The sequence below is a fragment of the Geotrypetes seraphini genome, chromosome 13 (genome assembly GCF_902459505.1).
Source record: "Geotrypetes seraphini chromosome 13, aGeoSer1.1, whole genome shotgun sequence".
Lineage (NCBI taxonomy): Eukaryota > Metazoa > Chordata > Amphibia > Gymnophiona > Dermophiidae > Geotrypetes > Geotrypetes seraphini.
The window spans coordinates 81,695,383-81,712,510 of NC_047096.1; the positions used below are offsets into that span (position 1 = coordinate 81,695,383).

Here is a 17,128-nt window from a genome sequence, read left to right on the forward strand (position 1 = left end):
ACATGATATCAGAAACATAACCAAATTAAAGCAGTATTATGTTGGTAAACTTATAAAGAAAGGCTAAGCAAGTTAGATCCATCAGCTTGAAGAAGAGATAGCTAAGAAGGGGTAATTTTACAAAATCAAGAGTGAGGAGGAATGCATTGTCTATGATGGCACACACTGCTAGAATTAGGGGATATGCATTACAGCTAACAGGGGTAGCAGATTTAGAAAGATTTCTTTTAAGTCAGCACAGCTAAGATGTGGGTTTTGTTGCCAGATAATTTAGGCAAAGTTAAAAAAAGGTATGATTTTTCTGAAGACTAGATTAATGAATTATCTAGGTAGACTTAGCTTTCTGCACTTCATTCTTCTGGGAGTAAACTGGTCAGCCCAGGTCATTTGGAAGTACAGTACATGACTGATCCTAGTGGAAGAGACAGGGGCTGGGCTCCGTTAATCAGGGATAGCATAGTAGATGATGACGGCAAATAAAGCCTAGCATTGCTTGCTCATCTGCCCAGTAAGGTGGCTGGAGTTGTACCTGCTACATTGAGCAGGTTACTTTCCCCATGGTTTCTTAGAAACTCAAAAGTCTTTTACAGCTGCTTAGAGCACTTCAGATATAAACAGCATGGCACTTCTTAAACATGAACACTGTCTATGTTTTACCAGGAGAATATGGCTGGCAAAGGATTTTCCTTCTGGGTCTGGTTAGATAACGTGATTGATCTTGTGAAGAAATACATTCTAGCACTATGGAATGAAGGGTAAGACTTAATTTGTTGACTGCAAAGTTTACCTAGAATGTCAATTTTTTGACACCAGTGGTAAAGTGCAATTTATAAGACAGTTGATAATAGTTAACCTTTCTGTCTTTTTCTAATGATGGGCAGTTCAGACACATGAAGGTACCTTCATAAGGAGCCATCTAGTTTTAAGTAGCAAGAATGTGCATAAATGGTGGTTTCCTAATAATTTACATAAGAGGCCTTTTATAGAATACTGATTAACAGAACTGTACATAATGTTTTGATGGCATATACTGTGCTGGTGAGCATGCACAATGACATTTGGTCAGATATGGGCAGAGCAAGCAAATTAATGTAAACTATAGAATAATATAACTTCTGGCTAACATCTAAGCTCGCGCATTTGTTCCAACTATAGGTTAGTGTAAGTCATGTACCTTAAATGCAAGTGCGTTTTCTGCCACTTGTATTAGTAATCCATAAAGAAAATTAAGGCCAGGATTCTTAAAAACCTGCGTTAAAAAGCGAGACATTCTTTAAAAAATCACGCATGCAAATGAGGTTGGCAGACAGCAGCAAAGATTCGCTAAATTTGCTTGTGCTCATCGCTGGTGATAGCGATGGACACATGCACAGAAAAGACACGTCAAGGAAAAAAAAACACAACAGCGGGAGAGATGTTCTCCCACTGCCCTGAAATCCCAGCCGTGCGCCACACACACACACACACCCCTGCAGCAGGAGAGATGCCCACGCTGTCCCGCTACCCTGAAATCCTGGCCATGTACCACAACTTCACCTACTCGCTTCTGTTAGTGACACTCCCCCAAAGAACGCCTCAGATGCCCCCACCCCTTTGCCTCAAAATAGATACCTGGAGGGACGAGGACTTCCTCCTCACAGCTTGCCTGCATCGTCTAAAATGGGCCTTCCCCTCCCCGGTGCATCTTGGGATGCACCGGGAAGAGGCCTGAGGCTCTGATTGGCCCAGACACCCCACAAGAGTGGAAATCCATTCAGAACATACACCTTGAACGGTGAAAACATAACAAGAACTACTGCAGAAAGGGACTTGGGAGTAATAATAATAATAATAACTTTATTCTTATATACCGCCACAATCTTGCGACTTCTAGGCGGTTTACAATGAAGAGAAACTGTACAGACAGCGAATTACAGAGTATAGCATTGAACATCTAGTGATAGTAACAGGAGAGTTACAGGGTTTCACAATGAGTAGCATTATACAGTCGACGATATTCAGAGCATAAGTAGGAGAAGAGAAAGGAGATTGCGCTTTGAGTTACAAAGGTGCAAGACTGCGAAGGTGAAAAAGATAACATAAGATGTTGATGAGAAGTAAGTTGTTAACTTGGTACATTTGAACGAAGGATGGGCACCAGTGGGAAAAACTGGTAACAATTAAAGATAGAAATTTTGGCAGAAGAGGGTAGACGGACTCCTTGGGATGGAAGGAGGCTCCGATTTTAGGGGAGAAGTCTGGTTAGGTTATAAATTTCTTAAACAAAGTGGGTTTTAGTTCTTTTCTAAAGATACTATATGATTCTCTGGCGGCATCAGTGAAGTAGCCTGTCCAAGTTTGCAGTCTACCTGCTTGGAATTTGAATGTTCTATCAAAGAAGGTGCGATATCTACAGCCTATGAAATTTGGGTAGGTAAAGAGGTTACGGTTTCTGGTAGGCCTAATAGAGGAGTGGAATTCGAAGTGAGGTAGTAGGTAGCTGGAGGCCAGTCCCCAGATTAGTTTATAGCAGAGGCAGGAGAATTTGAATAGAATTTGTGCTTCAATTGGTAACCAATGAAGGAGTTTGTAGAATGGACTAACATGATCGCTCTTCTTTAGTCCGAATATTAGACGGATGGCCGTATTTTGAACTATTCTCAGTTTTCTCACATTTTTTTAGGTATTCCCAAGTAACAATGTTACAGTAGTCCAGGGTGGATAAAATCAGTGATTGTACCAATATTCTGAAGGATAGCGGGTCGAAGTATTTTTTTATGGTTTTCAGTTTCCAAAAGATGAAGAAGCATTTTTTAGTCACCGAGTTTGTGTGCTCGGTCAGGGTCAGGTGGTTGTCCAGGGTGACTCCCAGTATTTTTATGGTTTTTAGTATTGGGTGATCATGGCCGTTTACATATATTGTAGTTGCGGAGATTTTCTCGTTTGGGCTAGCAAGGAAAATCTTTGTCTTTTCTGAGTTTAATTTCAGTTTGAAGTTTAAAGTCCATTTTTCTATTTCGAGCATGATGGAGGAGATATGTTTTGAGTTGGTTGAGGTCACATTTGTTATTGGTATTAGTATGGAGATGTCGTCTGCGTATATATAATAAGTTAGGTTAAGCTTTTGTAAAAGGTGGCCTAGAGAAGAGATGTATATATTGAACAAGGTGGGAGATAGGGGGGATCCTTGTGGGACTCCCGAGGGGCTTTTCCAGGGTTCAGAGTAATTTCCTTCATGGACCACTTGATAAGATCGTTTGGTTAGGAAACCTTGGAACCAGGTCCACACTCTTCCTGATATTCCCATATTGTCGAGGCACCTAAGCATAGTTTCGTGGTTCACGAGATCGAAGGCACTGCTGAAGTCTAACTGTAGGATCAAGGCGCTGGAACCTTGATTGAAAAGGTCGTATAGGTGGTTAAGGAGAGAGCCTAGGACTGTCTCAGTGCTGAATCCTTTTCTGAATCCAGATTGGTGGTCATTTAGGAGAGAGTACTTATCTAAGTGATTTACTAATTCCAAGTTGACCAGCCCTTCCAGCATTTTGGTGAAAAAGGGGGTGCTCGCTATGGGTCTGTAGTTGGACGCCAGTGTGAGCGAGATCTTCTGGTCTTTGGGTATGGTTGTGATTAGGATGTGTCCCATATTTTCCAGGTAGGTTCCGTTTTTGAGAGAGTAAGTTGCCCAGTTAAATAGGTCCCTCTTAAATTCTGGTATTGCATCTTGCATGATCTTAGATGGACATTCATCTAGTAGACAATTTGATTTGGAGTATTTGTTGAAGAGTGCAAGGAAGTTATTCCAATCTGGGGGCTCGAAGTGGTTCCAGCTCATATCGCCTTTGGATTCACTACTCTGCGATCCGAGAAGACATGAAAGCTGCAAATCAGGTAGAGAAAGCTTCAGCAAAGGCTAGACAAATGCTGGGTTGCATCAGAAGGAGCTTTATCAGCCGAAAGCCTGAAGTCATACTGCCGTTGTACAGATCCATGGTGAGACCGCATCTGGTGTAGTGTCCAGTTCTGGAGGCTGCATTATCAAAAGGATGTGAAGAGGATGGAGTCGATTCAGCGGATGGCCACCAGGATGGTCTCAGGACTTAAAGATCTCCCATATGAGGAACGTCTGAGCAGACTGCGCTTACATTCTCTCAAGGAGTGCAGAGAAAGGGGGGACATGATAGAAACATTCAAATACATCATAGGTCACATTGAAGTGGAGGAAGAAATTTTTTTTCTTACTGGTCCCACGGCGACAAGAGGGCATCCGCTAAAGCTCAGAGGGGGAAGATTTCATAGGGACACCAGGAAATACTTCTTCACCAAAAGGGTAATTGATCAATGGAATGGTCTTCCACGACAGGTAGTCAAGGCCAGTAACACGCTCGACTTCAAGGGACGATGGGACAGACTGGTGGGGTCGCTCAAGAGGAATGCTTAATAGATGGATTCTCAAGGGAGGGAGGGAAGCTTAATAGATGGATTCTCGAGGGAGGGAGGGTTCTTGAGTGGGCAGACTTGTTGGGCCGTCGGCCCTTTTCTGCCGTCATGCTCTATGTTTCTATGAACACATCTTTCTAATATGTTATAGTAAAAACTGAAAACTCATCTATTTGACACTTAATCACCTGTATCCTCTCCTCCCCCTCCACCCCTCTTCCTCCCCCTCCTCTTCTCTCACCCCTCCTCCTTCCTCCCCCCTCCTCTTTAAGTCGCCTTCAGCCTACCTAGGTATGAGTGAAACAGAAATAGAAGATTAGATTAGATTAATCATTATTAATAATAATGGTATTAGACAGTGATGATCCATCATAATCCAAGTGGTTGATATATCATATATTTGTGTGACTGACCCTTCAAATTTCTTTTACCTTCACATTCCCTGTATTAGAGTCCTCTTTCTTGCAAGACTGTGGCCCTGTTTCTCTGTTATTTGGCAGAAAATTCCTAAGCACAGCACAGATCTCCCTCATATCTCTGAGCTTTGCAGATGCAGAAAGTATGAACTTGGAGATGCTCTGCCACATACAATACTTGATGCACTGATTGACTTTGTGTTTTTCTTAAAAAGTGATCTCACACCTTCTCACTTAATTTTCTTTTAATTAATTTTTGTTGGCTCTTGTAACTAGGTATATTCTGGGATTCATCAGCAAGGAGCGGGAGAGAGCAATCCTCAGCACAAAGCCACCTGGAACATTTTTACTGCGGTTTAGTGAGAGCAGTAAAGAGGGAGGAATCACGTTCACCTGGGTGGAAAAAGACATCAGTGGTAGGAATTTTCTCAACTCATCACCTCTGTTGTGGTCATTTAGGCAAGTGGTTCTCAACCTGATCCTTGAGCACCACAAAATAGTTCTGTTTCTGAGTAGTCCTTTCTTTTTCACCTTTTTAATGATTACATGTGTGTATGGTATGATTCATTGTGTAAGAAGTATTGGGAATCTCTGCTCATATAGAATAACAATTAAATGCAAGTCATATTAACTGCAGTTTAGCATTATGGTTAGAGTGCTGAGCCATGGACATGTATTCTCCCATTCACCATTGCCACTGAGATCTTGAGACGGTGATTTAACCTCCCTGTGCTGAAGCAGATTCTAAAGTCCCACTGTATAGAGGACAATCAGGATCCTCAAGGGCCACAACCTTGTCAGGTTTTCAAGATTTCCACAATAAATATGCATGAGATTCACTTACAGTGGAAGCAGTATGTGCAAATCAATCTCATACATAATCATTTTGGAAATTTCAAAAATCCGACTGGGTTGTAGCTCTTGAGGACTGTGGTTTCCCGCCTCTTGTTTTCAAGGCTGCTAGCCATAATTTCTAGTGCAAAAGGCATACGAGCCTTGAACCAGTAGGTTGTTCTCCTCTAGTTTAAAGTTTTATAGAAGGCATTATCTGTATATTTTTTTCTCTCGGCTCCAACTCCTGCATCACTGGATAGTGCTCTAGCTCCCCAGTTTTATCTTCTACATGCAAATTGGAAGGGGTGTTATTGATTTGCTCTGATCATTGTTGTTTGTTTGTTTTTTTTTGGGTGGGGGGATATCCAGATTTGGAGACTTTTCAGTGCTTCAGAGGTCCCCAGTATTACTAGGGCAGCTCTACCTGGGAGAAGACACAGATTCTCTTGGCAGAGGTCTGTAGCTGAGAGAGCAACCCTTTTCAAGGACACCTACCTGGCCAGCCTGCATTAAGACTTTCAGTGGTTCGGGACCATTCCTCTGGTAGCAAGGTTCGCTCTTGAACAAAGGCTGTGTGGCCCTATGTTTGTCATGAGGGACCTAGTGGGTGCTGGCTGACTGGCAGCTTGAAAAAACAAGCACCTGGATTATTTTTACATGCTTGTTTGAGGCAGAAGCTTTCTCCATTCCCCAGATGTGATTTTCAGCTGAAGCAGGCACAGTACCGAAAGAACTGTGAATACAGTCTATGGCTGTGTATGGGGAAAATTGGGGAATCCCAAAATTGAAGTTTTGAAGGTTTCAGTGGCTAGTATTTGGGTCTCCTACCTCCAAAAAACAAAACCAAACCTTTGCTGAATTTGCTTCCCCTGGCCAATTTTTGGCACCAAAATGCTGCCATGGCAGCCATCTTGGATTTCCTGATTTTGTTTTAAAAGCCTCTGTTTTCTTCAAAACACCTTGATTGACTCCTCAGGCTGTTAACTTGAATTCATGCCAGATTTCCACTGCATGGCCAGCTGAGGAGCTCCTGTACAGAGAACATAATTTGAGATTGAGGGGTGGTAGATTCAAAGGCAATGTTAGGAAATTCTATTTTATGGAGAGGGTAGTGGATGCCTGGAATGCGCTCCTGAGAGAGGTGGTGGAGAGGAAAACGGTGACTGAGTTCAAAGAAGCGTGGGATGAACACAGAGGATCTAGAATCAGAAAATAATATTAAATATTGAACTAAGGCCAGTACTGGGCAGACTTGCACGGTCTGTGTCTGTGAATGGCCGTTTGGTGGGGGATGGGCTGGGGAGGGCTTCAGTGGCTGGGAGGGTGTAGATGGGCTGGAGTAAGTTTTAACGGAGATTTCGGCAGTAGGAACCCAAGCACAGTACCAGGTAGAGCTTTGGATTCTTGCCCAAAAATAGCTAAGAAGAAAAAAATTGAAAACATTTAAATTGAATCAGGTTGGGCAGACTGGATGGACCATTCGGGTCTTTATCTGCCGTCATCTACTATGTTACTATGTTAATTGTCTTTCTAGTAGAAAAGTATACGAGTCTTGATGCCTGCCTTATTGGATTTCATTCCACCTGCTTACGTTCTCAGACAGATATGTATTTCCAGCTATCTGGCTTTCTCCTGACGGACAGGCCAGAACAGTGATAAGTTAACTCTGTATTGCAAAAAGGCAAGTGAGAAACTTTGAGAGCTACATAAGTGATAGTGCTGGGTGCACTCAAGTAGATGGTTTATTTGTTTCCACCTTATTTTAAGTTATGTTCCTATTGACATATGAGGTGCTACTCAAAAGTTTAGGGAATGTGAACAGTGCGCGTGAACTGGATATAGTATGCTCTGTGAATCAGTGTGCCAACGGGTATACAGCTGAGTAGTCGCATTGTTTTGTTCTGTGCGATTTTGTAAGGTTGTGTTTTAGTGACTCAGTGGATTTCAATATGACAGATTTTACTGAGCAAAGAATCTGCATCAAATTTTGTTTCAAACTTTAAAAAACTGCTCCAGAAACCCATCGTATGCTCCAGAAAACCTTTGGAGATAATGCCATGTGCCAAAGCAAAACAAAACCTTTCTTTGGTACAAACGCTTCAAGGACGGATGAACATCTGTCCACGACGATGACCGTTCCAGATGACAGTCAACAAGCACAACACCAGAAACCATAACAAAAGTTCATGAGTCTATCCTTGCAGATCATAGGCAAACTATCCACAATGTTTGTGAGATAGTAGGACAGTCATACTGTGAGGTTTTGAAGCGGTTGAGCGAGAGCATTTGGCGCAAATGCCAAGTGGAAAAATTGGTTGCTTCACCATAACGCACCCGCTCAAACATCACTCATTCGACAATTCATGACTTTCAGAAGCATTACAGTGATTACGCACCCTCCCTATTCGCCTGACCTTGCCCCCTTTGATTTTTTATTTTTTCCTATTTCCCAAAATGAAATTACTACTAAAAGGGTGCTGTTTTAACACAATTGAAGAGATTCAGGCAGAATCGCAGGAGTCCTCACCTAAGATGACTTCCATAGATGCATGGACTCATGGGAAAAACGCTGGGATCGCTGTATACATTCTCAAGGGGACTACTTCGAAGGAGACGGTGGAAACTAGGACTTTCAGTAAGCAATTTTTTTTAACAATTGAATTCCCTGAACTTTTGAGTAGTATCTCGTACATTAGTTGGTTGTATTTTAATCATTGCAGAACAGAGCACAATCGGCTTGGTCAGGGAGTTTCCCCGTATCCTGCTTTTTTTATTATTTTATAATAATTGCCAACTGTTTTATTACAAAGTGAGGAGCTAGAGCACTACCCAGTGATGCAGGAAGTAGAGCTGAGAGAGAAAAAATGTAGATGCCGCTTTCTACACAACTCGCAACTAGAGGAGAATAACCCACTGGTTCAAGACCCATATGCCTTCAGAAAGAAGATTATCGAGCTAAGAGCCTCATCTTCCCATGAGCCTCATATGATGAAAGATGGAAGCTGGTGGGTAGATATTTATCATGTCTATCAACCAAATACTTTCCAGTATAATGGGTATTCTGTTACATTTACTCAGGAGTACATATGGTGATCAATCTGTTCCTGTGAATTGGACTTTAAGAAGTGTGAATACTTACAATTTTCAGCACCTCCTACTTAGAGGCGGAGCACAGTGTCCCCTTCCAGTTTTTTCTTGTAACTGAACTGTGTAGAGGTGTTCTGATCTTCTCTGCTTAGTTTTCTTTTTCTTTTCAGCCTGAAGATAGTTTTCCTGAAGCTTTAGTGCTCTGAAACCCTATTCTTGGGGATCCTCTGCCTGGGAAAGGACGCAGGTTCTGCTGAGCCAGACTACAGCTCTATAGGGCAAGCCTTTGGACCTGGGGAGCCAGCCTGCTGTATTACTTCAGGCATCGGGTTCTGTTCCCCTGGCTTGAGTGTTGCCTGTAGGCACCCTGTGTAAGAACCCTCAGGGTATTGGTGCCTCTAGTGAGAATAGCTGCCTGCTGTCCCTGGATAACAACTGTTACGGTAAGTAACATTGCTTTCTGGTGGCTATTGTTTCAGCGTGGCATCCTATATACTAAAACCCTAACCAATCATGCACACTCTTACCTGCGTGCTTCCGTGATCTCTGATCTGTGATCAGTAGGTCTGTGGCCGCAGGAGTGTGCAAGCGCGAGTCTCCAGCCTTACAGCACCTAACTATACTCGCCGGCAGGACTGGCAGCCAGCGCTGGACTCACTGCTTTCTACAAGACCACGATATCAGCTCCTCTCACGAGCAGCACCAGCGTCGGAGAAGGCTTCCGACGCTGGCGGGGATCGAGAGGAGCTGCGGTGACACCTTTAAACTTAAAAAAGTAAGTTCTTCGCTGTCTGACTCTCCCATCCCTTCCCGGTGTCTGACCGGCTCATGTAGTCCCTTGCCGCCCCCCTTCCCTTCCCACGGTCCCGACTCCAAACCTGCCGACTCCAACAGCGTCTGCAGCATTCTACACACGCTGCTTCGGGGCCTTTACTGCCCTGATTTGCTCTGCTGCATCTCTGATGATGTTATCAGGGACGTGCCAGAGTAAATCAGGGCAGAAGGCCTGCAGACACTGCTGGAGTCGGCAGGTTTGTCGGGACCACCTGAAGGGAAGGGGGGGGCAGCAAGGGACTAAGGGAGCCGGCCAGACTGCGGGAAGGGAAAAGGGGGGTAGGGGAAACGTTGCTGCTGCACAGGGAAGTGGTGTGGGGGGAGGGAAATGGAGGGGGAGGGAATGCTGATGCTGTGGCTGCTGCACAGAGAAGTGGGGGGTATCGAAATGCTGCTGCTGCTGCACAGGGAAGTAGGGTGGGGGAAATGCTGCTGCTGCACAGGGAAGTAGGGTGGGGGAAATGCTGCTGCACAGGGAAATGGAGGGAGGAAATGCTGCTGTGGCTGCTGCATAGGGAAGGGGAGAGAAATGATGCATAGGAGGCAGGGAGAGAGACAGATAGATAGAAAGAAAGACAGACAGCGGGCAGAAGGGAGACAGAAAGAAAAGAAGAAAGACACAGGGGCAGGGAGAGACACAGAAAGACAGACAGACAAAGGGGGCCAGGGAGAGAGACAGACAGAAAAAAAGACAGCGGGAGGGAGAGAGAGACAGAAATAAAGAAAGACAGACATATATTCTAGCACCCGGTAATGTAACGGGCTAAAATACCAGTATCTCAGAATGGATGTCACTCTCCATCCTGTTCCCTCCTTTCTTCCAAAGATGCTGTCTGATTTCCATGTCAACCAGGAGGTTCATCTGCCTGCTTTTCAATCTACAAGCTTGATAGAATTTTTTAAAAACTTGATGTGCGGAGAGCTTTGCTCCAGTACTTAGGACCAATGACTTCTGCCTTTCAGACCATCTGTTCGTTCTTACCTGCCAATCACAGCATGGCAAGCTGCCATACAAGGCCTCTATAACTAGATGGATTTGCATGGCCATTTTTTCAGCATATGTTGCCTGTAGTAAACAGCTACCGGTCTCTCTCAAGGTGCATTCCACCAGGAGTGTTGCCTTTTCATGAGTGGAGTCTCAAACAGTTCCTCTAGTTTTTCCAGATTTTACAGAATAAATGTGGTGGCTCGAGAGGACATTGCTTTTGGATCCTCCATCTTGTGTGTAGGCTCTTCTGTCCCTCTCTAGACATTATCTATTGCTTTGGTACGTCACCATACATACAAACTCCTAAGTGGATGTAACTGAATGAAAGATTAGGTTCTTACCTGGATAATCTTTGTTCTCTCAGGAGTCTGGCCCGCCCTCAGTATATACCGTTCCACCTGTTTTTCTACCTCAGATGTTTCTAGATTCCAGGTCTGGAGCTCTTATCCTGTCAGTCAGATGGCTGTTATGTGAAGAAATCTTGTATATGTATGTGTATTCATCAGCCTCTGGCTCCCTTATTGTTAGTGCATGGTTGTACACAGCAGGTTGTTTCTCTAAGGTTTTTCAGAAAATTGAAATATATTTATATATATAGAGAGAGATATTTATATATAAATCCTGTTCTCTTGTTGTGCTATTTCTTGTTTCTAAGTTTCAGAGCAGAAGAGAATTGGGTAATTTATGCAGGAACATTCCACATTCCCCTTCTTTATAGTCTGTTCCAGTGAAGCTCAATTGCTTTGGGATGTAACTGGAAGAGGACACAGTGCTCCACTTCTAAGTGGGAGGTGCTCAAAGCTTTAAGTATTCACACTTCTGCAAGTCCAGTTTGTGGGAACAGATTGATCACCATATGTACAGACTCCTGGGAGGATTAAATGCCTAATATTTCAATGCCAAAGTTTATTCTATGGGGGACATACTTTTGGAAAGGCTTAATAAATACCATTTAAATTTTATTGTATTCTTTCCTGTTTAAACATTGCATAATATTTAAATTTGTTTTCTTCCTGCATAACAGGAAAAACACAAATCCAGTCTGTGGAACCATACACCAAACAGCAGCTCAACAGTATGTCTTTTGCAGAAATTATAATGGGCTACAAAATCATGGATGCCACAAACATTCTAGTATCACCCCTTGTCTATTTATACCCTGACATTCCCAAAGAGGATGCCTTTGGGAAATACTGCCGTCCAGAGAGCCAAGAGCATCCTGAACCCACAGACTCAGGTAGTCGTTGATTTTCTATGCTATCTTCAGGTTCACAAGGAGACCAGTGCACTGAATAAGGAGGCAGGAGGGATGTGGAGGACCTAGAGAAAGCACATTGCGTTTACTGAAGTTTGTAGCTGATCCAGTAGCTATCTTGAAACTGGCACAAAATGTATCCTTATGGAACAGACAGCTCAGTATACAAAAATGTCAAAAGAAGCCCAGGATATGCTTATAATCCTTAGACTTCACAGTACATTTTTCCCAGATGAGGAGACTTTTCTCCAAAATCACAATTATATTTGTGAAAGTGTTTTCTTAAACATATAGTCAGATTTGTATAGCAGAAAATGAGAGATGAGCAACAAAATATGATTTTAAAGTTTGTTTGTGCTTTTAATGTTACTGTTTATATAGTATGTATGGTTATAATCCGCTTAGTTTTTAGGACTATGGGCTACCAGAATTAGCAGCACTTTGATATATATGCAAATATCTAAAGCATATTCTTTGAAAACCCAAATGGCCAGAGGGTCCAGTTGGCAATGTGAGCAGCATTACCATAAGAAAGTCCATTCAGCCTTTTTTCTGTTTTCACCTTAGTAGATGTGACAATGTGGTGATATAACACACCATTTCTAATTGGGTAGTGTACTGCATCTTTTTCCCTTATGTAGGACATGATTGACATAAGAACATAAGAATAGCCTTACTGGGTCAGACCAATGGTCCATCAAGCCCAGTAGCCCATTCTCATGGTGGCCAATCCGGGTCCCTAGAACCTGGCCAAAATCCAAGGAGCAGCAACATTCCAAGCTACCGATCCAGAGTAAGCCATGTCTTTCTCAATAACAGACTATGGACTTTTCCTCCAGGAAATTGTCCAAACCTTTCTTAAAACAAACTACACTATCCGCTCTTACCACAACCTCTGGCAATGTGTTCCAGAGCTTAACTATTCCTTGAGTGAAAAAATATTTCCTCAGTAGGAGGAGGTAGAGATCAGATGGAAATATCTGATATACTACAATCATCTGATATTGAAATAGAGGGTCAGGCTACATTATTAGTCTCTCTTGTGTTTCTTCAGGATAAGGAAATGTTGCTGAAATTGTACTTTAATTTGAAACAGGTATCCTATTTAGGAGAAAGGGTACACATGTTCCCTGATGTCTCAAAATGGATGCAATCCAGAAGAAAATAATTTCTATCATCCCATACAAAAGTAATTTCTTTAGGGGCAGTTTTTCAGTTAAGATTTCCCTGTAAGTGTTTTGTTTCCCTTCAGGGAAATAAATATGTATTTTTTTGAACCTGCCCAGTTAGGTTTCTTTTTAGAAGGTAAAGGGATCTCTACACATCCAGATTGAATGGGGCCACCGCGTGAGCGGACTACTGGGCAGGATGGACCACTGGTCTGACCCAGCAGCGGCAATTCTTATGTTCTTAACCATGATGTTGTGTGGTGTTAAAAGATTGGAAGGATGTTAACTGCTCTTTTCCTTAAAGTTCTGTATGTTATTTCCTGGGCCAAGGGATTTTCTTTTCTTGTCTCCTTCTCCTATTGTGGACCATATAAGATGAAATGTTACATTTGTGCCTTTTTTGCTTAGATCAGTTTGTACTCATAATATTGTATTTCGTATATCATTGTGTATGTAATGATAATTGAAATGATAAATAAATTTAAATAAATATAAATAAATTTAAATACATATAAATTTAAATGATAAATAAATTTAAATATATATATATATATTTCCTCCTATTGGTTTTAAAAGTATTTCCCGGTATCTTCATTGAGTGTCCCCTAGCCTTTCTAATTTTTGACGGTGTGAAAAATCGATCCACTTGTACCCGTTCTACTCCACTCAGGATTTTGTAGACTTCAATCATATCTTCCCTCAGCCGTCTCTTTTCTAAGCTGAAGAGCCCTAACCATTTTAGTCTTTCCTCATAAGAGAGGAGTTCCATCCCCTTTATCATCTTGGTTGCTCTTCTTCGAACCTTTTCTAGCGCCACTATATCTTTCTTGAGATAAGGAGACCAGAATTGAACGCAATACTCCAGATGAGGTTGCGCCAAGGAGCGATGCAGGGCATTATAACATTCTTAGCCTTGTTAACCATCCCTTTTTTAATCATTCCTAGCATCCTGTTTGATTTTTTGGCACCTAGATCCATTTCTTGGGCACTAACCCCCAAAGTGGACCCCATCATCCGGTAACACTGATTTGGGTTATTCTTCCCAATGTGCATCACTTTGCATTTGTCCACATTAAATTTCATCTGCCACTTGGACGCCCAGTCTTCCAATTTCCTAAGGTCTGCCTGCAATTTTTCACAATCTGCATGCATTTTAACAACTTTGAACAGTTTAACTGTCATCTGCAAATTTAGTCACCTCACTTATCGTTACAATTTCCAGATCATTTATAAATAAGTTAAATAGCACAGGTCCCAGTACAGAACCCTTCGACACTCCACTGTTTACTCTCTTCCATTGAGAAAAATAACCATTTAACCCTACCCTGTGTTGTCTATCTAACATCCTATTTATTTGGGTCCATATTGATTTCCAAAATAACAATATAAATGGACAATAGAATAAAAGATGATCTAATGTCCCAGCCTCAAGATGACAGTGCCAACATCTATTAGACTTAGAGCTATCTAATTTTTGTAAACGAACAGGGGTCCAGAAAGTTCTATGCAAAAGAAAAAAACAAGTTTGTCTCATAGATGCAGACATTGTACATCTCATCCTCCAAGACCAAATTCGTGTCCATTGAGACGCAGTAATTTGATGCTTGATCTCAATGCTCCAAATGTCCCGAAGATCAGTTTTTGGTTTTTTATTCACAAATCCAGATATCAATTTATACCACTGTGCGGCCTGGTGTCCCATGAAATCTACCTGAAAGCATAAGAATTCCAAGCTTATACTGATTATTGAGATTTCTTCATTCAGGGAACCCCGCCTGAATGGCCTGCTTCAATTGCAACCATCTAAAACTTTGTGATTTACTAAGACTAAATTTATGTTGCAACTGTGAAAACTCAAGCAGCTTACCATTAGATAATACATCTTCCAATGTAAGTATGCCTGCCATCATCCATTGCTTCCAGATTATTTTAAAACCGCCAATTTGAATCTTGGAGTTTAGCCTGAACCCTTTTTAAAAATTGGTGTAATACTGGCCACCCTCCAATCTTCAGGTACTACAGATGATTTTAGCGACAGGTTACAGATCACTAAAAGCAGGTCAGCAATTTCATGTTTGAGTTCGTTTAGTACCCTGGGATGTATACCATCCGGTCCAGGCAATTTATCACTTTTTAACTTATCGATTTGGCTTAGTACATGTTCAGATTCACCAAGATTTACTTCAGTTCCTCCGCATCATCACCCTAGAAAACCATTTCTGGTTCAGGTACATCTTCTTCTGTAAAGACCGAAGCAAAGAATTAATTCAGTCTCTCCAATATGGCCTTATCCTCCGAGCACCTCTTTTGCTCCTTGATCATCCAATGGTCCCACAGATTCCCTCACAGGTTTTCTGCTTCTGATATACCTAAAAAGATTGTTATGAGTTTGTGTCTCTTTTGCAAGTTTTTCTTCATATTCTTTCTTAGCTGTCTTTATCAATGCTTTGCATCTAACTTGCCAGTACTTATGTCTCTTCTTATTTTCTTCATGCGGATCCTTTTTCGATTCTATAAAGGATTTTTTTTTGCTCTTATAATCTCTTTTACTTCACCTTTTAACCATGTCGGCTCTCGTTTCCTCTTCTTTCCATCTTTGCTGATACGTGGAATGCATCTGGTCTGGGCTTCCACGATGGTATTTTTTAAATAGCATCCATGCCTGGTTTACAGTCCTTTTCAACTGATCCTTTTAGCTTCTTTTTAACCATTTTTCTCATTTTATCATAGTTGCCCTTTTGAAAATTAAATGCCTCTACAGTAGATTTCTTTTGCCACGTCACTCCCTGTATCAGCTCAGATTTTATCATGTTATGATCACTGTTTCCCAGCAGACCCAAGACAGTTAACTCCTGTACTATGCCTTGCGTTCCACTAAGGACTACATTTAAAATAGCTCCTCTTCTTGTCTTTTCCTGGATCAGTTGCTATATAACAGAAAAGCCTGCTCCTAAAAATTATGCCAAAAATGCTTCTGGCAGATACCAGATCATTGAAATGCAAAAGTGAAATCAAGACACACACGACCCTCTAGCGCTCCTGCGGATAGACATCAATTTCCAATGTTCCTCAGGGCTGTCATGTAGTCCAAGGTTCCCGACAAGGATAATCCCTGTTTGCTACAGAGCTGCGTCAGGGGGATAGAATTACCAACATTCATAAAGACATCAGGGTAGGCAGAAATATACAAAAATGGCACTGGCAAATACTGACGCTGAGAACACAGAACAGATAAGTCCTGACTTTACATTATAAATTTGGCAGTGGTGCACTTTTGTGCCTTCAGGTGTTCTTCTGGTACAAGTTGCCCGTACTACTCATTTGGTAATAGTGACTTTTTGAATAAAGCTTTGAATGTGTATTTTTGAATCACTGAGAATTAGAAACATAGAAAAAGACGGCAGATAAGGGCCGCGGCCCATCTAGTCTGCCCACCCCAATGACCCTCCCCTATTTATCTCTGTGCAGAGATCCCACGTGACGATCCCATTTCTTCTTAAAATCAGGCACGCTGTTCGCCTCGATCACCTGAAGTGGAAGTCTATTCCAGCGATCAACCACTCTTTCGGTGAAAAAGTATTTCCTGGTGTCGCCGTGCAATTTCCCGCCCCTGATTTTCCATGTATGTCCTCTTGTCGCCGTCGGACCTTTGAAAAAGAAGATATCTTCTTCTACCTCGATACGGCCCGTGAGGTATTTGAACGTCTCGATCATGTCTCCCCTCTCTCTGCGTTCCTCGAGTATAGCCGTAATTTATCCAGCCGTTCCTCGTACGGGAGATCCTTGAGTCCCGAGACCATCCGGGTGGCCATTCGCTGGACCGACTCAAGCCTCAGTGCATCCTTGCGGTAATGAGGCTTCCAGAATTGTACACAGTATTCCAGATGAGGCCTCACCATGGATCTATACAATGGTATAATGACTTCAGGCTTGCGGCTGACGAAACTCCTACGTATACATCCCATGATCTGCCTAGCCTTAGATGAAGCCCGCTCCACTTGATTGGCAGCCTTCATGTCTTCACTGATGATTACCCCCAAGTCCCATTCTGCAACAGTCCTTGCTAGGATCTCACCATTTAGGGTGTAAGTCTCGCATGGATTTTGACTGCCAAGGTGCATGACTT

The 17,128-nt window shown here is 42.3% G+C and overlaps 1 protein-coding gene and 1 long non-coding RNA gene across 8 annotated transcripts in view; one reads left to right on the top strand and one right to left on the bottom strand.

Annotated features, from left to right (window-relative positions):
- STAT3 (signal transducer and activator of transcription 3) overlaps window positions 1-17,128 on the top strand; it is a 160,184-nt gene that overhangs the window by 130,371 nt on the left and 12,685 nt on the right. For 6 of the 7 annotated variants that reach the window (XM_033917770.1, XM_033917772.1, XM_033917769.1 and 3 more), the window contains 3 exons: window positions 661-755; window positions 5,112-5,251; window positions 11,603-11,818. In XM_033917770.1, coding sequence (XP_033773661.1) covers window positions 661-755; window positions 5,112-5,251; window positions 11,603-11,818 — 451 coding nt within the window. The remainder of the gene's footprint in view (window positions 1-660; window positions 756-5,111; window positions 5,252-11,602; window positions 11,819-17,128) is intronic. The other variant, XM_033917768.1, reaches the window with a different exon arrangement.
- LOC117347195 overlaps window positions 1-17,128 on the bottom strand; it is an 87,646-nt gene that overhangs the window by 152 nt on the left and 70,366 nt on the right. The window lies entirely within an intron of this gene.